Source organism: Rhinopithecus roxellana, chromosome 4 (genome assembly GCF_007565055.1).
Source record: "Rhinopithecus roxellana isolate Shanxi Qingling chromosome 4, ASM756505v1, whole genome shotgun sequence".
NCBI lineage: Eukaryota > Metazoa > Chordata > Mammalia > Primates > Cercopithecidae > Rhinopithecus > Rhinopithecus roxellana.
In genome coordinates this window covers 72,720,297-72,743,148 of record NC_044552.1, presented here as the reverse complement: position 1 = coordinate 72,743,148, position 22,852 = coordinate 72,720,297, and the positions used below count along the sequence as shown (strand labels likewise).

Genomic DNA, 22,852 nt, shown 5'->3' with positions numbered 1-22,852 from the left:
CATTTAAGTCTCTAATCCATCTTGAATTAATTTTCGTATAAGGAGTAAGGAAAGGATCCAGTTTCAGCTTTCTACTTATGGCTAGCCAATTTTCCCAGCACCATTTATTTAATAGGGAATCCTTTCCCCATTTCTTGTTTCTCTCAGGTTTGTCAAAGATCAGATGGCTGTAGATGTGTGGTATTATTTCTGAGGACTCTGTTCTGTTCCATTGGTCTATATCTCTGTTTTGGTACCAGTACCATGCTGTTTTGGTTACTGTAGCCTTGTAGTATAGTTTGAAGTCAGGTAGCGTGATGCCTCCAGCTTTGTTCTTTTGACTTAGGATTGTCTTGGCAATGCAGGCTCCTTTTTGGTTCCATATGAACTTTAAAGCAGTTTTTTCTAATTCTGTGAAGAAACTCATTGGTAGCTTGATGGGGATGGCATTGAATCTATAAATAACCTTGGGCAGTATGGCCATTTTCATGATATTGATTCTTCCTATCCATGAGCATGGTATGTTCTTCCATTTGTTTGTGTCCTCTTTGATTTCACTGAGCAATGGTTTGTAGTTCTCCTTGAAGAGGTCCTTTATATCCCTTGTAAGTTGGATTCCTAGGTATTTTATTCTCTTTGAAGTAATTGTGAATGGAAGTTCATTCATTATTTGGCTCTCTGTTTGTTACTAGTGTATAAGAATGCTTGTGATTTTTGCACATTAATTTTGTATCCTGAGACTTTGCTGAAGTTGCTTATCAGCTTAAGGAGATTTTGGGCTGAGACAATGGGGTTTTCTAAATATACAATCATGTCATCTGCAAACAGGGACAATTTGACTTCTTCTTTTCCTAACTGAATACCCTTGATTTCTTTCTCTTGCCTGATTGCCCTAGCCAGAACTTCCAACACTATGTTGAATTGGAGTAGTGAGAGAGGGCATCCCTGTCTTGGGCCAGTTTTCAAAGGGAATTTTTCCAGTTTTTGCCCATTCAGTATGATATTGGCTGTGGGTTTGTCATAAATAGCTCTTATTATTTTGAGGTACATTCCATCAATACCAAATTTATTGAGCGTTTTTAGCATGAAGGGCTGTTGAATTTTGTCAAAGGCCTTTTCTGCATCTATTGAGATAATCATGTGGTTCTTGTCTTTGGTTCTGTTTATATGCTGGATTATGTTTATTGATTTGCGAATGTTGAACCAGCCTTGCATCCCAGGGATGAAGCCCACTTGATCATGGTGGATAAGCTTTTTGATGTGCTGCTGAATTCGGTTTGCCAGTATTTTATTGAGGATTTTTGCATCGATGTTCATTAGGGATATTGGTCTAAAATTCTCTTTTTTTGTTGTGTCTCTGCCAGGCTTTGGTATCAGGATGATGTTAGCCTCATAAAATGAGTTAGGGAGGATTCCCTCTTTTTCTATTGATTGGAATAGTTTCAGAAGGAATGGTACCAGCTCCTCCTTGTACCTCTGGTAGAATTCAGCTATGAATCCATCTGGTCCTGGACTTTTTTTGGTGGGTAGGCTATTAATTATTGCCTCAATTTCAGAGCCTGCTATTGGTCTATTCAGGGATTCAACTTCTTCCTGGTTTAGTCTTGGGAGAGTGTAAGTGTCCAGGAAATTATCCATTTCTTCTAGATTTTCTAGTTTATTTGCGTAGACGTGTTTATAGTATTCTCTGATGGTAGTTTGTACTTCTGTGGGGTCGGTGGTGATATCCCCTTTATCATTTTTTATTGCGTCTATTTGATTCTTCTCTCTTTTCTTCTTTATTAGTCTTGCTAGCGGTCTGTCAATTTTGTTGATCTTTTCAAAAAACCAACTCCTGGATTCATTGATTTTTTGGAGGGTTTTTTGTGGCTCTATCTCCTTCAGTTCTGCTCTGATCTTAGTTATTTCTTGCCTTCTGCTAGCTTTTGAATGTGTTTGCTCTTGCTTCTCTAGTTCTTTTAGTTGTGATGTTAGGGTGTCAATTTTAGATCTTTCCAGCTTTCTCTTGTGGGCATTTAGTGCTATAAATTTCCCTCTACACACTGCTTTAAATGTGTCCCAGAGATTCTGGTACGTTGCATCTTTGTTCTCATTGGTTTCAAAGAACATCTTTCTTTCTGCCTTCATTTCGTCATGTACCCAGTAGTCATTCAGGAGCAGGTTGTTCAGTTTCCATGTAGTTGAGCGGTTTTGATTGAGTTTCTTAGTCCTGAGTTCTAGTTTGATTGCACTGTGGTCTGACAGTTTGTTATAATTTCTGTTTTTGTACATTTGCTGAGGAGTGCTTTACTTCCAATTATGTGGTCAATTTTGGAATAAGTGTGATGTGGTGCTGAGAATAATGTATATTCTGTTGATTTGGGGTGGAGAGTTCTATAGATGTCTATTAGGTCTGCTTGCTGCAGAGATGAGTTCAATTCCTGGATATCCTTGTTAACTTTCTGTCTCGTTGATCTGTCTAATGTTGACAGTGGGGTGTTGAAGTCTCCCATTATTATTGTATGGGAGTCTAAGTCTCTTTGTAAGTCTCTGAGGACTTGCTTTATGAATCTGGGTGCTCCTGTATTGGGAGCACATATATTTAGGATAGTTAGCTCTTCCTGTTGAATTGATCCCTTTACCATTATGTAATGGCCTTCTTTGTCTCTTTTGATCTTTGATGGTTTAAAGTCTGTTTTATCAGAGACTAGGATTGCAACCCCTGCTTTTTTTTGTTCTCCATTTGCTTGGTAGATCTTCCTCCATCCCTTTATTTTGAGCCTATGTATGTCTCTGCATGTGAGATGGGTCTCCTGAATACAGCAGACTGATGGGTCTTGACTCTTTATCCAGTTTGCCAGTCTGTGTCTTTTAATAGGAGCATTTAGTCCATTTACATTTAAGGTTAATATTGTTATGTGTGAACTTGATCCTGCCATTATGATATTAACTGGTTATTTTGCTCGTTAGTTGATGCAGTTTCTTCCTAGCCTCGATGGTCTTTACATTTTGGCGTGTTTTTGCAATGGCTGGTACCGGTTGTTCCTTTCCATGTTTAGTGCTTCCTTCAGGGTCTCTTGTAAGGCAGGCCTGGTGGTGACAAAATCTCTAAGCATTTGCTTATCTGTAAAGGATTTTATTTCTCCTTCACTTATGAAACTTAGTTTGGCTGGATATGAAATTCTGGGTTTAAAATTCTTTTCTTTAAGAATGTTGAATATCGGCCCCCACTCTCTTCTGGCTTGTAGAGTTTCTGCTGAGAGATCTGCTGTTAGTCTGATGGGCTTCCCTTTGTGGGTAACCCGACCTTTCTCTCTGGCTGCCCTTAAGATTTTTTCCTTCATTTCAACTTTGGTGAATCTGGCAATGATGTGTCTTGGAGTTGCTCTTCTCGAGGAGTATCTTTGTGGTGGTCTCTGTATTTCCTGAATTTGAATGTTGGTCTGCCCTACTAGGTTGGGGAAGTTCTCCTGGATGATATCCTGAAGAGTGTTTTCCAACTTGGTTCCATTTTCCCCCTCACTTTCAGGCACCCCAATCAGACGTAGATTTGGTCTTTTTACATAATCCCATACTTCTTGCAGGCTTTGTTCATTTCTTTTTCTTCGTTTTTCTTTTGGTTTCTCTTCTCGCTTCATTTCATTCATTTGATCCTCAATTGCTGATACTCTTTCTTCCAGTTGATCGAGTCGGTTACTGAAGCTTGTGCATTTGTCACGTATTTCTCGTGTCATGGTTTTCATCTCTGTCATTTCATTTATGACCTTCTCTGCATTAATTATTCTAGCTATCAATTCTTCCACTCTTTTTTCAAGATTTTTAGTTTCTTTGCGCTGGGTACGTAATTCCTCCTTTAGCTCTGAGAAGTCTGATGGACTGAATCCTTCTTCTCTCATCTCGTCAAAGTCATTCTCTGACCAGCTTTGATCCGTTGCTGGCGATGAGCTGCGCTCCTTTGCAGGATGAGATGCGCTCTTATTTTTTGAATTTCCAGCTTTTCTGCCCTGCTTTTTCCCCATCTTTGTGTTTTTATCTGCCTCTGGTCTTTGATGATGGTGACATACTGCTGGGGTTTTGGTATAGGTGTTCTTCCTGTTTGATAGTTTTCCTTCTGACAGTCAGGACCCTCAGCTGTAGGTCTGTTGGAGATTGCTTGAGGTCCACTACAGACCCTGTTTGCCTGGGTGTCAGCAGCAGAGGCTGCAGAAGATAGAATATTGCTGAACAGCGAGTGTACCTGTCTGATTCTTACTTTGGAAGCTTCCTCTCAGGGGTGTACTCCACCCTGTGAGGTGTGGGGTGTCAGACTGCCCCTAGTGGGGGATGTCTCCCAGTTAGGCTACTCAGGGGTCAGGGACCCACTTGAGCAGGCAGTATGTCCATTCTCAGATCTCAACCTCCGTGTCGGGAGATCCACTGCTCTCTTCAAAGCTGTCAGAGTCGTTTGCGTCTGCAGAGGTTTCTGCTGCTCTTGTTGTTGTTTAGCTGTGCCCTGTCCCCAGAGGTGGAGTCTACAGAGACAGGCAGGCTTCCTTGAGCTGCTGTGAGCTCCACCCAGTTCGAGCTTGCCAGTGGCTTTGTTTACCTACTTAAGCCTCAGCAATGGCGGGTGCCCCACCCTCAGCCTCGCTGCTGCCTTGAGGTTAGATCGCAGACTGCTGTGCTAGCAATGAGGGAGGCTCCGTGGGCGTGGGACCCTCCCGGCCAGGTGTGGGATATAATCTGGTGTGCCCATTTGCTTAAAGCACAGTATTGGGGTGGGAGCTACCCGATTTTCCAGGTGTTGTGTGTCTCAGTTCCCCTGGCTAGGAAAAGGGATTCCTTTCCCCCTTGTGCTTCCCAGGTGAGACGATGCCTCGCCCTGCTTCAGCTCTCGCTGGTCAGGCTGCAGCAGCTGACTAGCACCGATTGTCCAGCACTCCCTAGTGAGATGAACCCAGTACCTCAGTTGAAAATGCAGAAATCACCGGTCTTCTGTGTCGCTCGCGCTGGGAGTTGGAGACTGGAGCTGTTCCTATTCGGCCATCTTGCTCCGCCCCCCATTTTTATGGTCTTTAAAAAAACTTTATTAGTTTAAATTTTCTGGCAAAAGCCATCAACTAAAGCTCAAAAAACATTTTTTAAATAAATACCCATAATTTTAGAGAAACATCCAAATCATAGAGAAACATCCACCTTTTCTCTATGATTTGAGATAGTACCTTTATCATATATCAGCTCTGGAGGTAGGTGGATTTATTTCTGGATTTTTAAAATCTTGCATTAATCTGTTTATCTGTTCATGCAATAGTACCATTTTTATTATTATAGTTGTATAAGAAGCTTTATTATCTCATAGGGTTAGTTAACCTCCTTTATTACTCCTTTATCAGAATTTGATTGGTTATTTCTGCTTGCTAATTCAATATGAACTCTAGAATCGGCTTCTTTAGTTCAGGAAAAAAATCCTCTTGGCAATTTTATTGGGAACATGTTAAATCAGTAGATTAACATAAGAAAGAGTTAATCATTATGAAGTTGAGTATTTACATCAAAGCAGGTACTATGCCTTCGAATTCGTTCAAGTTTTCCGTTAAGTCCTTGAGTGGCTAAGTTTTCTTCTTGTAGACTTTACACATGTCTCATTCAGTTTATTTTTAGCTTTACTTTTGTTGCTTTTGTAAATAAACTTTAGTTCCTTTTTGTATTCTAACTGGTTTTTATTCACAAAAATTTAGTTAAAAATTTTGTATACTGTACTCAGACAACTCATTAAATTTTCTTATTGTTTGATAATTTTTCATTAGATTATCTTGAGTTTTCCAGTATACCATCATATTATCTTCAAATAATATATCCTTCAATAATAACAATATCTGCAAATAATAAAATTTTTACCTCTTTCTTAATTTATCCTCCTAATTTTTTTCTTTTCTTATTGTATTAGCTATTATCTTTAAAACTGTATTAAATAACAATGGTGATTACACACTGTATGACTCCATTTATAAACATTCTTAAAAATGACAAAATTATAGAAATATAAAACAGATTAGTGGTTACCAGGGGTTAGGGAAGGAGGTAAGGGGAAGAAGGTAGGTGTGGCTATAAAAGGGAAACAGGATCCTTGTAGTGCTAGAAATGTTCGGTATCTGGAATCTCTGTATCATTTCTTACAGGTGCACGTGAATCTATCTCAAAATATGAAGTTTTTTTTAAAGAGCTCTAATCTTTTTTTTTAATGGTAATGATAAAAATCTTTATTTTTCCCCGACTTTAATAAGGACATTTCCACTCTTTCCACATTAATTATGATGTCAGCTCTTGAACTGAGATATACCAAAGTAAGAAGCAATTAATCCAAATATATCGGCAAAAACAATACATACAAATGGATTAAACTCACATATACAGATATATTTATTATGGAAGTACTCATCCATTGATTTCTATTGAGTTTTTTATTTTTTATGTTGCAGAGATAAGTGTATGGTGAGAGAGAGTGAGACAGAGAAAGCAAATGTGGCAAATAATAAAAAATGGTGAATCCCGGTGAAAAATATATGAGGGTTCAATATATTCTAGCAACATTGGCATTTGAAATTTTTTAAAAATAAAAATATATAAAACTCCAGATAACAGTAATGTGGGCACCCAGGTTCAATGGGTAGTTAACTTTTGATGATCCTTATCATGTTTAGAAGGAATATAGAAATACTAAATAATTTCATATGTATTAAAATTTTATAGTTATTTATATACTTTTTAAATCTAAAGGTAACCATGAAGAATAGAAATAAAAGCTTTAGCAAGAAGTGGGGTGGGGGGGAAGTGCAGAAAACCAAAGGCCAAATTTAAAAGAGTAGAAGTTAGTCCCAATATGCCAGTAATCCCAATAAACATAAATATAAAAGCATTAAACACAACTATTTAAAGACATTCTCAGGTTGGGTTTAAAAACACAATCCAGACATATATTGAATACATTGCTCTTATAAGCCATACATAAACTAAAACTATAGGAAAATAATGAAAATAAAAGAATCTAGAATGTTATTTCACATAAATACTTATCAAAGGAGAGCTAGTATGGCAGAACTAACATCAGATAAAACAGAATTTAAGGCAAAAAATATTTGTAGAAACGAAAACTGACACACTATATACATATGGTCAAATTTTCTTCCTGAAAGAGTATATTGTTTTCCATTTCCAGCAGCAAAGTGTATTATTCCCAACAAGCATTACAATACAGGGCAGTATCAATATCTTGTTTATATTTACCAATTTGATAAGTAAAAAGAAAAACAAAAAGCGAGTGTGTAATTGCTTTTTCTTTTCTTTTATTTCTTTTTTTTTTTTTTTTTTGAGAGAGGGGTCTGGCTCTGTCACCCAGGCTGGAGTGCAGTAGAGCAATCATGGCTCACTGTAGCCTCCACCTCCTGGACTCAACTAATCCTATCACATCAGCCTCCCGAGTAGCTGGGACTACAGGTACATGCCACCATGCCAAGCTAATTTTTTAAATCTTATGCCCAGCTAATTTTTTAAATCTTTTATAGAGATGGAATCTTGCTATGTTACCCCAGCTGTGTAATTTCAAAGCCCATATTCTCTCAAATGTAATCATAGTGACCACACAACAAAACTGATGTTCTGCAATCAATGGTGAGCTCCCAGCCAAGGGAGGCAGAAACTAGTAGTCCTGTGAGGGTTCAGGTGGACACTGAGCCGCGGCCTGGGTGGCGACAAGGGCAGATGAAGGAAGACACAGTTCCCTGAGCTGACAGGCAGGGAGGCCAGCTACCCCAGGGCGTCTGACCAGAGGGCCCCAGCCCCAAGGCCTACATCTGTTCTGCGTGGCATGAATCTGAATTAATTCTCAGCAGTTTATTTAATTTCTATACAGCACAGTATTTACTTTCTATACAATCACCCACAAAGCTGTTCAGCGCCTGGAGGCACCAAACAATAGTTCTCTACAACCACCTCTGAAGGACCAATTGCCTTTCAGTTTCACACAAAGCTCTCATTAAAAACTCTTGACTGGAACTAGGTGGTTAGCAATTTCCAGAGAAATCTCTGATATATTTACCCTGGAAAGAAAGAAAGAAAGAAAGAAAGGGAAAAAAAAGGTTTTCTATAAAATTTACTAAAATTGTTAATAAAAACCCTTTGAGTTTACTGAAAACAACTGAGTGACTAATTCACAGCAGGCATTCTGCTGGAGACTTTCACACTGTGTTCTCAGACCTACTCCTCAGAAAAACCCCACAATTTTGAATGTGTCATTGTCCTCATTTAACTGACAATCAAACTGCGTGCCAGAGAGGTTAAATGACTCGCCCAACATCAAAAGCCAGTAAGAGGACCATGCTTCAAACCAAGATTAATGAGCTTACATAGGGGAACCCTCAAGCAGCTCTGTTATTCAGAGTTATCAGCAGCATGGTTAAGATCAAAACTAATAGTTATAATTCCTCATTAACTAGCTCGGATCATTGAGGATACTCTGAATGTAACAAAGACTTTAGAAAAAAACCATACATTATGATTAATATGAGCAGAAATTTCAGATTCAATATTTCTAGTTGCATTCTGAAAAAACTGTATGCTTAGTTAACAATAACCACTTCTGCAAAGAGTAGACAGTTAATCATTTCACATAATGCTGGATCCAAGTGATATTATTCCCTGACAGACGGGGCTTCTGGTCCACATGCTTTTGCTGATGCAGCTGCTCTAGCCTGATGCTTTAGAATAGGCTTTTGATTTATAGTTTGAAGTTAAAATTACCGAAGAGTTTTAAAAGCAGTACAAAAGCCATATGCATCTTTCTGTCACTATCTCAGAATACTGCTTTCATTTTTGCCCATATTTTTACTTGAGTGGCTGGAATCTAGGTGTGGATATACAGAACAGGAAAACTAACAGCAGAATAGGGAAATCATTACAAAACTATATGAGATATTTTAAAGTTCTGAAATAAAACAGCTAAAAACGCTTTGGTTTCTACACTCACTTTCAGAATAAATGAGTGAAGGTGTGAAGGCAGAAACGCTGACACTTGTTAGTGTGTTTTTTTCTATTTGCTTCCCCTGCCACAGCCACATCCTATTTACCATTGTCTGTACATGCAGAAAAATGAAAACAGACCGAGCTTGCTACACCACACAAACAAGGTTTCCATTTATCTGGCCCCGCATAGCTCCTAGAAGCATTTTCCTAAGGAAAGCAATCACTCGCTGATGGGTTTAGTTTTGTTGTTTTTGTTTTAAAGCATTGACCAAAAAAAAAAAATCTCTACGGAAGCATATCAGTATCTTTTAAATTCTTCAACAAGGAATTAAAAAAAAAAAAGGAGGAAATGCATTCCTGGTAATTCTGTTTTAGATCACTTTCATTGTAAATATTTTTTTAAAAAATAAGTAGCCTTAGAAACATAAGCATTTCTCCTTTTTAGGCATCATTGTAAATATTTCTGCTATCTCAGGAGCAGCATTGCAAAAGGCCTCATGCTTTATCCTTAGCATAAAAGTTGGTCCACCGCAGCTCCCATGGAGCTAAACAAACACAATTCAGGTACATACCTTGTTATCTAAAAATATATTTCCCATAGGCAATGTGGTTAGATAAATTATATCCACAGATCACTTTTTCAAAGTCTTATTTTATGCTCATCTTTACCAAATCTTTTGCTAAAATATTATTGGGGAAATAAAATAAGCAAAATGGCATTGAGTTTCTCTTTTTCTCCTACTCAGTCTTTTCTTTGAAGAGTGGTGCTGGAGAGGGCTAAGATGTAAAGAGCATAAAGGAGGAACAGCGAGACTCCTAACTGAACACAAAAAATAAGTAGATAGTTCTTTGAATAATCTAAAGTTGACATATTAGAGAATTAGGCCTGTAATTTTCAGCTGTAAAAAACAGATCTACAAAGGTAACAAGCAGCAAAAAAGAAAAAAACAAAACCCTAAATAAGGTTCTGAGAAATGCTCCTACTTCTTCCCACACATATGAAAAACATTAACAGCATGTAAAAAGGAATTCTCTTCTGGGGTTTTACCCAAAAATCCTATCTGTGTTTCACTAAGGCTCCTGACTATTAAATGCCACCAGTTACCCTTGGTGGCAAAGTAAAATACAAATCAACAGTTAATTGCGTGTTAAAAGAACAGCAAATTCTTTGAAGTTGTTCTTGAAGAAGCATGGGCTATCTAATTAAAGGATGTTTAAAGAACAAAAGAGGAGGAGGAGGAAGAAGAGGGGGAGGAAGGAGAAGGAAGAGGAAGATGAAGAAAGGAGGCAGAGAAAAGGGAGGAAGATGGGGAAGAGGAGGAGGAGGAACAACAATGCAGGGAAAAACCTCTTTTTTTTTTTTTTTTTTTTTTTGAGACGGAGTCTTGGTCTGTTGCCCAGGCTGGAGTGCAGTGGCGTGACCTCGGCTTACTGAAAGCTCCGCCTCCTGGGTTCACACCATTCTCCTGCCTCAGGCTCCCGAGTAGCTGGGACTACAGGTGGCCGCCACCACACCCAGCTAATTTTTTGTATTTTTTAGTAGAGACAGGGTTTCACCATGTTAGCCAGGATAGTCTCAATCTCTTGACCTTGTGATCTGCCCGCTTCGGCCTCCCAAAGTGCTGGGATTACAGGCGTGATCCACTGCACCCGGCCTGGAAAAACCTCTTACTGAAGATCAAGAAGCCAACTCAAATTTAAAATTGAGTCTCATGCACACTGTTTCTCAAATAGAAACACCCATTCTGACCTGTTCTAAACTACATGGCATCTCCAGCTGGGAATACAGACCAAAATAGCCAAACCCAAGAAAGACTGAAGATCAAACGCAAGCCAACTGCACTCAGGAGAAATTCTCTAGTATCTGCCTACAGAATACAATTAGCTCGGGTGTACTACACTAAAAATTGCTTTCAAAGAACACAGTTCAAAGATTGAGTTTCTTTTTTGCTGTCTATTCATAATAAAATGTTTGCAGAGATTTGACATCCTTTGATATACTTATATAATTTGTAACATACATAATGTCCATTCAGCTTTATAAAGTAAATTTTAATCAAAGCTATATATATTTTCTGTGTAGAGCCTAGCGGTTCAAAATAGTGAGAAACATGTCACAACAGTGAGAAACATGATACACAAGCAATATCTTAGTAAGTATAACCCCGATTTCTTTTTTTTTTTTTTTGGATTTGACGTCAACATAAGTAGTTTGCTCTTTCTGAAAAGTGTAAGTCAGTTGCCAAATGAAAATGGTATTCTTCAGCCTATGCCAGTAAGTTCCTTAGTCTTCTTGCCTAGTCTTGGACAAGACCATTAACATTACTCAACAGCAACTAAAATCTTCACATCAATTTAAATATGTCTATCTTTGCCAACACTTTATGTCTAGAGTTGACTCTATAAATAATGTTGGGTGATTAGTAAGATTAAAATTGGACCTTCAACAATCCAATGTCAATGTTGCTATTCTTGGTTTGCATTTTTAAAAGCTGATGGGTTTGTTCACTTTATTCAAGTAAAAAATCAAATGAAAACCTCACCTTGTGATGCCCAAATTCATTCAAAATGCTTCCCAGTTTTCTGGTGTTGCTATGTGGTTTTTGGGCAGCAACAGCTGGATGGGGATCCCGCCAGTCAACGGACAAGCGGTGATACCAAAGGTGCTGACTCTCCAGAATGTGAGCTGACTTGACACTAGGATCAAAACGATGCACTTCACATCCATTGTTGGCCATGCTAACCTCAAAATGGGTATCATCACTTCCCAGCCTATAAAGAAAGAGGACAGAAATCAACAACTAAAAATGCAATGAAGCAAAGTGCTGGACTGACAAGATAACACTTCCAAGGCCAAGGTTCTTAGTTATATCAAGCATTCTCTTGTTTTAACCCATGGCTAATATACACATTCAATAAACTTTCTTTCACAAAAAAGTATTATTGCTTAAAGCTTCTGGATGAAAGATAAATTATCTGCTAAACAAAGACCAGAGAATCACATACTCAAACATGTAGACGCAACATCAAATTGGCTTTTTTAAGTGATGTAAATCACAGTAGCAATGAAACAAAGAAGACTATCCAATAGTCTTAGATTTTCTCAGAATATGTCCAAAAATATAAGCCCCAGGATTAGTTCTCTTGAGGAGAGGTGTGTTCTACTAATAAGGTAATTTGTCTCCATTCTAATGGCCACAGTGCTGCATATGCAATTTGACTTAAAGACAACAGCTGTTTTCTTAGAAATGTAATATATTTTTGAATAGTGCAGATAAGAAAAAAGGCAAATGTATGTGATTCTGCTGCATCCAGAACTCAAGAAGCAGGAGGTTTCCTCACCTAAATTCACACCAAAAGGGGAAGAAATTATGAATTAATTGTACTTACGTACTCAATAGGTAGCACATCATATGTATAAACTTACAAATATTGAATTGACTCAGAAATATTCCTTATTTAATGGTGCAAGGATTGTCACTTTGATTAAAGCACCAGTTTTTTGTTTGTTTGTTTTTGTTTTTGTTTTTTGAGACGGAGTCTCACTCTGTTGCCCAGGTTGGAGTGCAGTGGCGCAATCTAGGCTCACTGCAACCTCTGCCTCCCGGGTTCAAGCGATTCTCCTGCCTCAGCCTCCTGAGTAGCTGGGATTATAGGCGCATGGCACTATGCCCGGCTAATTTTTGTATTTTTAGTAGAGACGGGGTTTCGCCACATTGGTCAGGCTGGTCTAGAACTCCTGACCTCGTGATCCACTCACCTCAATCTCCCAAAGTGCTGGGATTACAGGCATGAGCCACCGCGACCGACCTAAAGCACCAGTTTTAATGTAAAACATGAAATTAACTGAGTATGATTTTTTAAAATGGTGATTATGGTTTCTCTGCCCCAAATACTGTACTTATATGTGATTTAGGATACCAAAATCCCACAGAGTAGCTACACTACTTGGCAGAACCTAAATGCAGTGCAGAAACACTTCATTTTAGTAGATTCTACTACAGCTGACCATTGAACAACACAGGTTTGAACTGCGTGGGTCCACTTGTAAGTGGATTTTTTTCAATAAATACAGTCAGCCCTCCATAGCTATGGGTTCCACGTCCACAAATTCAACCAACATGAATCAGAAATACAGCATCGATGGGATGCAGGAGCCTACTGATATGAAGGGCCAATGTTTTGTATCTGTGAGTTCTACAGCCAGACTTGGTAGTTCGTGGATTTTGGTATCTGTTGGTGGGGAGAGGGTGGCCTAGAACCAACTGCCAACCCCATACGGAGGAATGACTGACAATTGCATAATCTGGAAATACACAAGTTCAGCAGATAATAACTATTTACCTTATTTTAATTAACTAAAATAAGCCTTCAGTTCAGAGATCATCCACCTAGAGAATTTTTTTTTTTTTTTTTTTTTTTTTTTTTTTTTTGAGATGGAGTCTGGCTCTGTCGTCCAGGCTGGAGTGCAGTGGCACGATCTCAGCTCACTGCAACCTCTGCCGCTGGGATTCAAGCAATTCTTCTGCTTCAGCCTCCCGAGTAGCTGGGATTACAGGTGTGCCCCACCATGCCTGGCTAACTTTTGTATTTTTAGTAGAGACGGGGTTTCACCATGTTGCCCAGGCTGGTCTCGAACTCCTGACCTCAGATGATCCGCCCTCCTTGGCCTCCCAAAGTGCTGGAATTACAGGCATGAGCCATGGCACCCCACCTAGCCATTCTTAATACAGGCAGCCCTCTGTATCCACAGATCTGATTCACAAATTCAACCAACTGCAGATTGAAAATATTCAAAAAAAATAAAAAATAAAAATAATACAACATTAAAAATAGTAGAAATAAAAAGCAATACAGTATAACCACTGTTACATGGCATTTACATTGTATTAGGTATTAAAAGTAATCTAGAAATGATTTAAATGATGCAGGAGGATGTGCATAGGTTATATACAAATACTACACCATTTTATATCCAGGACTTGAGCATCCTAAATTTTGGTCTTTGCAGTGGTCCTGCAACCAGTCTCCATGGGTGCGGAGGGGTGTTGATAGTCTCATTTGCCTCTTCCTCACCCTTCACCCAACTACACTGCTCTTTTTCCCACTGCATCCCATGGTAAGTCAGCCCTCTGATGTCCCTCAGCCATAGCTTTTTCAACCCTTTTTGCCTGAAGAAAATTCAGCACTCCTCTCACAAGCACTTCCATTTCTTCCATGTAACAGATCTTGTTCCCTATTTTCTACCTCCTATTGAATCCACACAGCTCAGACCACTCAAGTCTCTACCGCAGTTTTCCCCCAGTTTTCCATGATCAAATCTGGTGTGGCAGATTGACTTGTTGACTTGTTGACTCCATGCTCATCATGAGAAAGAGTCTTTCCCTGTCCCTTGACTTTTTGGCTTGGCCATATGCCTTGCTTTATGGAAGGAAGTGGGAGTCTGCCAGTCCAGATCCTAAGCCTTGAGTGCTTCTGTTCTCTCTCTTACACTGTCATCATGATAAAAATGTGCCCTGAAGAGTTTGCACTCCAGCCAGTCCGCTGGCCCTCTGTAAAATACAGAACCTCCCTTAGCCATCTCAGCTGAATACTATAAACATCTCTAGGCAAATAAACTAGAACATCTAGAAGAAATGGATAAATTCCTGGACACATACACCCTCCCAAGCTAAACCAGGAAGAAGTTGAATCCCTGAATAGACCAATAACAGGCTCTGAAATTGAGGCAATAATTAATAGCCTACCAACCAAAAGAAGTCCAGGACCAGAGAGATTCACAGTCGAATTCTACCAGAGGTACAAGGAGGAACGGGTACCATTCCTTCTGAAATTATTCCAATCGATAGAAAAAGAGGGAATCCTCCCTAACTCATTTTATGAGGCCAGCATCATCCTGATACCAAAGCCCGGCAGAGACACAACAAAAAAAGATAATTTTAGATCAATATCCCTGATGAACATTGATGCAAAAATCCTCAATAAAATACTGGCAAACAGAATCCAGCAGCACATCAAAAAGCTCATCCACAATGATCTATTGGCCTTCATCCCTGGGATGCAAGGCTGGTTCAACATATGCAAATCAGTAAACGTAATCCATCCTATAAACAGAACCAAAGACAAAAACCACATGATTATCTCAACAGATGCAGAAAAAGGTCTCTGACAAAATTCAAAAGCACTTCATTCTAAAAACTCTCAATAAATTAGGTATTGATGGGATGTATCTCAAAATAATAAGAGCTATTTCTGACAAACCCACAGCCAATATGATACTGAATGGGCAAAAACAGGAAGCATTCCCTTTGAAAACTGGTACAAGACAGGGATGCCCTCTCTCATCACTCCTGTTCAATATAGTGTTGGAAGTTCTGGCCAGGGCAATCAGGCAGGAGAAAGAAATAAAGGGCATTCAACTTGGAAAAGAGGAAGTCAAATTGTCCCTGTTTGCAAATGACATGATTGTATATTTAGAAAATCCCATCGTCTCAGCCCAAAATCTCCTTAAACTGATTAAAGCAACTTCAGCAAAGTCTCAGGATACAAAATCAATGTGCAAAAATCACAAGCATTCCTATACACCGATAACAGACAAACAGATAGCCAAATCATGAGTGAACTCTCATTCACAATTGCTTCAAAGAGAATAAAATACCTAGGAATCCAACTTACAAGGGATGTAAAGGACCTCTTCAAGGAGAATTACAAACCACTGCTCAATGAAATAAAAGAGGATACAAACAAATGGAAGAATATCCCATGCTCATGGATAGGAAGAATCAATATTGTGAAAATGACCATACTGCCCAAGGTAATTTATAGATTCAATGCCATCCCCATCAAGCTAACAACAACTCTCTTCATAGATTTGGAAAAACTACTTTAAAATTCATATGGAACCAAAAAAGAGCCCACACTGCCAAGACAATCCTAAGCCAAAAGAACACAGCTGGAGGCATCATGCTACCTGACTTCAAACTATATTACAAGGCTACAGTAACCAAAACAGCATGGTACTGGTACCAAAACAGAGATATAGACCAATGGAACCGAACAGAGCCCTCAGAAATAATGCCACACATCTACAACCATCTGATCACTGACAAACCTGACAAAAACAAGCAATGGGGAACGGATCCCTATTCAATAAATGGTGCTGGGAAAACTGGCTAGCCATAAGTAGAAAGCTGAAACTGGATCCCCTCCTTACACCTTATACAGAAGTTAATTCAAGATGAATTAAAGACTTAAATGTCAGACCTAAAACCATAAAAACCCTAGAAGAAAACCTAGGCAATACCATTCAGGACATAGACATGGGCAAACACTTCATGTCTAAAACACCAAAAGCAATGGCAACAAAAGCCAAAAGCCATAATTGACAAATGGAATCTAATTAAATTAAAGAGCTTCTGCACAGCAAAAGAAACTACCATCAGAGTAAACGGACAACCTACAGAATGGGAGAAAATTTTTACAATCTACCCATCTGGCAAAGGGCTAATATCCGGAATCTACAAAGAACTCAAACAAATTTACAAGAAAAAATCAAACAACCACATCAAAAAGTAGGTGAAGGATATGAACAGATACTTCTCAAAAGAAGACATTTATGCAGCCAACAGACACATGAAAAGAATGCTCATCATCACTGGTCATCAGAGAAATGCAAATCAAAACCACAATGAGATACCATCTTACACTAGTTAGAATGGTGATCATTAAAAAGTCAGGAAACAACAGGTGCTGGAGAGGATGTGGAGAAATACGAACACTTTTACACTGTTGGTGGGACTGTAAACTAGTTCAACCATTGTGGAAGACAGTGTGGTGATTCCTCAAGGATCTAGAACTAGAAATACCATTTGACCCAGCCATCCCATTACTGGGTATACACCTAAAGGATTATAAATCATGCTGCTATAAAGACACATGCACACGTATGTTTATTGCGGCACTATTCACAATAGCAAAGACTTGGAACCAACCCAAATGTCCATCAATGATAGACCGGATTAAGAAAATGTGGCAATATATATACCATGGAATAGGCCTATGCAGCCATTAAAAAGGATGAGTTCATGTCCTTTGTAGAGAATGGATGAAGCTGGAAATCATCATTCTGAGCAAACTATTGCAAGGACAAAAAACCAAACACTGTATGTTTTCACTCATAGGTGGGAATTGAACAATGAGAACACTTGGATACAGGGTGGGGAACACCACACACCGGGGCCTGTTATGGGGTGGGGAGAAGGGAGAGGGAGGGATAGCATTAGGAGATATACCTAATGTAAATGATGAGTTAAATGGGTGCAGCACACCAACATGGCACATGTATACATATGTAACAAACCTGCATGTTGTGCACGTGTACCCTAGAACTATTATTAAATAGTTATTTACTATTTAATAAACATTATTAAAGTATAATAATGAAAAAAAAAAGAAAGCCTCGCAGCTGAGCCCAGCCTGGATGAACTGAAGCCCAACTAACCTGCAGACATACAAGCAACAGTAAAGACATACAAGCAACAGTAAATAATGGTGATTGTTAAGCCACTGAGTTTTAGAGTGATTACACAACCAATAGCTAACTGATATACCTGGCATTAAATATAAATTCAAGAGTTGCAGTTGAAACTACAAAGCATTTTTCTAGTAGATAGATTTGTTTTTATATAGATCAGAATATTGTAGAACTCACATATCCAAAAGGAATTTTCACTTAATTAAATTAGTCAAAACTTAGATGAACAAAGCAGTGTTATTGTAGATCACCAGTAGAAAAGGGCAATTTTATAGTTTTATTAAAAGAACATTATGTCAAAAAAGTACTCATTACACATAATTTGTATATAAATCTGGAGTGAAATATGTGAATAATTTCTTCCCCTGAATTGTCAGAATGTTGTCTTCAAGAAACAATATTGATGTATACATATCTCAAAAAAGTAATTAAATTAGCTACATACAATTCTGTAATTGTTTGTTTAAGACACTTTATTATATATTGATATGTTTTCTATTTAAACTAGTTGCTTATAATTAAATAAACACACATAGAAATAATTCAAGTTGTAAGAAGTATGTAAAATGAAAAGAGTTTCTGGGCAAGATGGCTAAATAGAAACAGCTCCAGTCTGCAGCTCCCAGTGAGATCAATGCAGAAGGTGGGCAATTTCTGCATTTCCAACCGAGGTACCCGGCTCATCTCACTGGGACTGGTTAGACAGTGGGTGCATCCCACAGAGGGCGAGCAAAAGCAGGGTGGAGTGTCACCTCACCCAGGAAGCACAAGGGATCGGGGAACTCCCTCCCCTAGCGAAGGGAAGCCGTGAGGGACTGTGCATTCCAGCCCAGATACTACACTTTTCCCATGGTCTTCACAACCCACAGACCAGGAGATTCCTTTGGGTGCCTACACCACCAGGGCCCTGGGTTTCAAGCACAAAACTGGACAGCCATTTGGTCAGACACTGAGCTAGCTGCAGGAGTTTTTTTTTTTTTTTTTTCATACCCCAGTGGTGCCTGGACACTCCCCTGGAAAAGGGACTGAAGCCAGGGAGCCAAATGGTTTCGCTCAGCAGATCCCACCCCCAAGGAGCCCAGCAAGCTAAGATCCATTGGCTTGAAATTCTCGCTGCTAGCACAGCAGTCTGAAGTTGACCTGGGATGCTCGAGCTTGGTGTGGGGAGGAGCGTCCACCATTACTGAGGCTTAAGTAGGTGGTTTTCCCCTCACAGTGTAAACAAAGCCTGTGGGATGTTTGGACTGAGCAGAGCCCACCACAGCGCCTCAAAGCTGCTGTAGCCAGACTGCCTCTCTAGATTCCTCCTCTCTAGTCAGGGCATCTCTGAAAGAAATGCAGCAACCCCAGTCACGGACTTATAGATAAAACGTCCATCTCCCTGGGTCAAAGCACCTGGGGAAGGGGAGGCTGTGGATGCAGCTGCTGCAGACTTAAACGTTCCTGACTGCTGGCTCTGAAGACAGCAGTGGATCTCCCAGCACAGCACTTGAGCTCTGCTAAGGTACAGACTGCCTCTGCAAGTGGGTACCTGACCCCCATGCCTCCTGACAGGGAGATACCTCCCAGCAGGGGTCTACAGGGAGCTCCTATATGAGCTCTCCTCATATGGGAGAGCTCCAGCTGGCATCTGGCAGGTGCCCCTCTGGAACAAAGCTTCCAGAGGAAGGAGCAGGCAGCAATCTTTGCTGTTCTGCAACCTTCGCTGGTGATACCCAGGCAAACAGGGTCTGGAGTGGACCCCCAGCAAACTCCAGCAGACCTGCAGAAGAGGGGCTTTATTGTTAGAAAAAAAACTAACAGAAAGCAATAGAATCAACATCAACAAAAAGGATGACCAGGCAAAAACTCCATCTGAAGGCCACCAACAGCAAAGACCAAAGGTAGATAAATCCATGAAGATGAGCAAAAATCGGTGCAAAAGGGCTGGAAATTCCAAAAACCAGAACACCTCTTCTCCTCCAAAGGATCACAACTCCTTGCCAGCAAGGAAACAAAACTGGATGGAGAATGAATTTGACAAATTGACAGAAGTAGGCTTCAGAAGGTGGTTAATAACAAACTCTTCTGAGCTAAAGGAGCATGTTCTAACCCAATGCAAGGAATCTAAGAACCTTGATAACAGGTTAGAAGAATTGCTAACTAAAATAACTAGTTTAGAGAAGAACATGAATGACCTGATGAAGATGAAAAACACAGCATGAGAACTTCATGAACCATACACAAATATCAATAGCCAAATCAATCAAGTGGAAGAAAGGATATCAGAGATTGAAGATCAACTTGATGAAATAAAGTGTGAAGACAAGATTAGAGAAAAAACAATGAAAAGGAACGAACAAAGCCTCCAAGAAATATGGGACTATGTGAAAAGACCAAACCTACATCTGATTGGTGTCCCTGAAAGTGACGGGGAGAATGGAACACACTTCAGGATATTATCCAGGAGAACTTCCTCAATGTAGCAAGACAGGCCCACATTCAAATTCGGAAAATACAGAGAACACCACAAACACTCTTTGAGAAGAGCAACGCCAAGACGCATAATCATCAGATTCACCAAGGTTGAAACAAAGGAAAAAATGTTAAGGGCAGCCAGAGAGAAAGGTCCACAAAGGGAAGCCCATCAGATTAACAGCGGATCGCTCTGCAGAAACCCTACAAGCTAGAAGAGAGTGGGGGTCAATAATCAACATTTTTAAAGAAAATAATTTTAACCCAGAATTTCATGTCCAGCCAAAGTAAGCTTCATAAGTGAAGGAGAAATAAAATCCTTTACAGGCAAGGAAATGCTGAGGTATTTTGTCTCCACCAGGCCTGGCTTACAAGAGCTCCTAAAAGAAGCATTAATTAAAATTAACTCAAGCTCCTAAAGGAAGCATTAATTTAAATTAACTCAATGGATTAAAGATTTAAATGTAAGACCTAAAACCATAAACACTCTAGAAGAAAACCTAGGTAATACCATTCAGGACATAGGCATGGGCAAAGACTTCATGACTAAAACACCAAAAGCAATGGCAACAAAAGCCAAAATTGACAAGTGGGATCAAATGAAATTAAAGAGCTTCTGCACAGCAAAAGTAAGTATCATCAGAGTGAACAGGCAACCTACAGAATGGGAAAAAATTTTGCAATCTATCCGTCTGACAAAGGGCTAATATCCAGAATGTACAAGGAACTTAAACAAATTTACAAGAAAAAAACAAACAACTCCATCAAATACTGGGCAAAGGATATGAACAGACACCTTTCAAAAGAAGACATTTATGTGGCCAACAAACATGAAAAAAATCTCATCATCATGGTCATTGGAGAAATGCACATCAAAACCCCAGTGAGATACCATCTCATGCCAGTTAGAATGGCAATCATTTAAAAGTCAGGAAACAACAGATGCTGGAGAGGATGTGGAGAAACAGGAACACTTTTACACTGTTGGTGGGAGTGTACATTAGTTCAACCATTGTGGAAGACAGTGTGGCGATTCCTCAAGGATCTAGAACTAGAAATACCATTTGACCCAGCAATCCCATTACTGGGTAGATACCCAAAGGATTATAAATCATTCTACTATAAAGACACATGCTCACATATGTTTATTGCAGCACTATTCACAATAGCAAAGACTTGGAACCAACCCAAATGCCCACAATGTTAGACTGGATAAAGAAAATGTGGCACATACCCGATATGGAATACTATACAGCCATAAAAAAGGATGAGTTCATTTCCTTTGCAGGGACATGGATGAATTTGGAAACCACCATTCTCAGCAAACTAACACAGGAAAAGAAAATCGAACACCACATATTCCCACTCGTAAGCGGGAGGTGAACAGTGAGAACATATGGGCATAGGGAGAGAAACATCACACACCGGGGCCTGTCGGGGGTGAGGGGTAAGGGGAGGGATAGCATTAGGAGAAATACCTAATGTAGATGACGGTTTGATGGGTGCAGCAAACCACCATGGCACATGTATACCTATGTAACAAACCTGCACGTTCTGCACAGTATTTCATTCTTCTGGAAATGTTCGTGGTAACCAAAGGTCCCAGATTTTCTGTATAAAATATGGGCTCTTGCTATCTAACTATGCGTCCCTTATGAAATCATCTACTATCTTAGACTGAGAGAATTTATGTCTTGAAACTAAAAGGCACAACCTACAACAGAACTAAAAAAGAGACAAAAAATATGTACCTATGTATTAGCTCTTTTCAAATCTTTCCTCTCATGCGCATGCCTACCCCTAAAATACAATCTTTGACATAAAAAGGAGAAAAGATGATTTTCCCCTTTCACTTTATCTACCACTCTCATCCCCACCCTCCCCTCCACTGCCCCACCATCACCCTTCCCCACTTCAGACACAAGAAGAGTTGCAGGCCAGGCCCTGTCTGAAGTCATTATGCAGATGATATTGTCATCCGAACCCACAGGCTCTCCTTTTTTCTCTTCTCTATCCCTTTCTCCATAATATGTACCTTTCTTTTCAGTGTCTTCCCCTATCTTAATTGGTCTTGTCTACCTCATTTCAAAACTGAAAAGGATCTAATTTTCATTTTCAACTGAACATGACATAGAGTGCACACTCACAGACAAATGCCTTTTCCACTAACTGTGGAATAAAAAGCTTTGACTCCTAGTAAATAAACTTCAGAACTTCAGCCATCAAAGAGAAGATGGAGGTGATATCTGCTTCAGTTCTTAAGGATGGAGGAAAGGAAATGAGACAGATTAGAAGGCGGGGCCATCAGCCTCTGTCTTCTGACTCCCTGTGTCCTTGGAGCCCTCCTTGCCCTCCTGCCAGGAAGTTACTCTCAGCTGCAGCTGCATCCATTGTCTTCGGTTTGCCTGGGGATTACTGGGTATAGCAGTGGCATGGTCTTGTTGCTGCTGCGGCCGTGGGACTAGGAGCATGTCATGCCTATATGGAGGGCCACACAATTCACTTACCACCTGCCCTCCCTACCTAGCTCAAAACTGTTCTGACACTCCCTGGTGCTGGGAACCCGGGGCCACCTTCCCTGTTCTCACTCCTAATTTCAGGACCACCAATTCTGGTCTGGGTCTCACTCTTCCCTCAGTATCAGTTGAGGTGTTGTCAGCCAGTTATCTACTTGTGCCCCGGGCAAGCAATTCAACCTGAACAGGGGCATACTTGTCTGGGTCCTGGAGCCTTAGTAAGTGCAATCAACATAATTACTCACAACCCAAAGCATCTTTTTTTAGGCATCAGAAATATTTTCTTTAGTTTCAGTTTTCAACTAAGTGCTTTCATGTTTTTAGTAAAATATTGGCCATTGTAATCTATTCATTTCTTTTCCCAGTGGAATTCAGATGCTCTTTACACAGTTGA

At 39.7% G+C, this 22,852-nt stretch overlaps 1 protein-coding gene across 3 annotated transcripts in view; it reads right to left on the bottom strand.

Moving 5' to 3' along the window:
• The window catches only part of METTL24 (methyltransferase like 24), a 116,762-nt gene that overhangs the window by 45,534 nt on the left and 48,376 nt on the right, over positions 1-22,852 (bottom strand). For all 3 annotated transcript variants that reach the window (XM_030928137.1, XM_030928138.1, XM_030928139.1), the window contains one exon: positions 11,499-11,727. In XM_030928137.1, the coding sequence (XP_030783997.1) occupies positions 11,499-11,727 (229 nt within the window). The remainder of the gene's footprint in view (positions 1-11,498; positions 11,728-22,852) is intronic.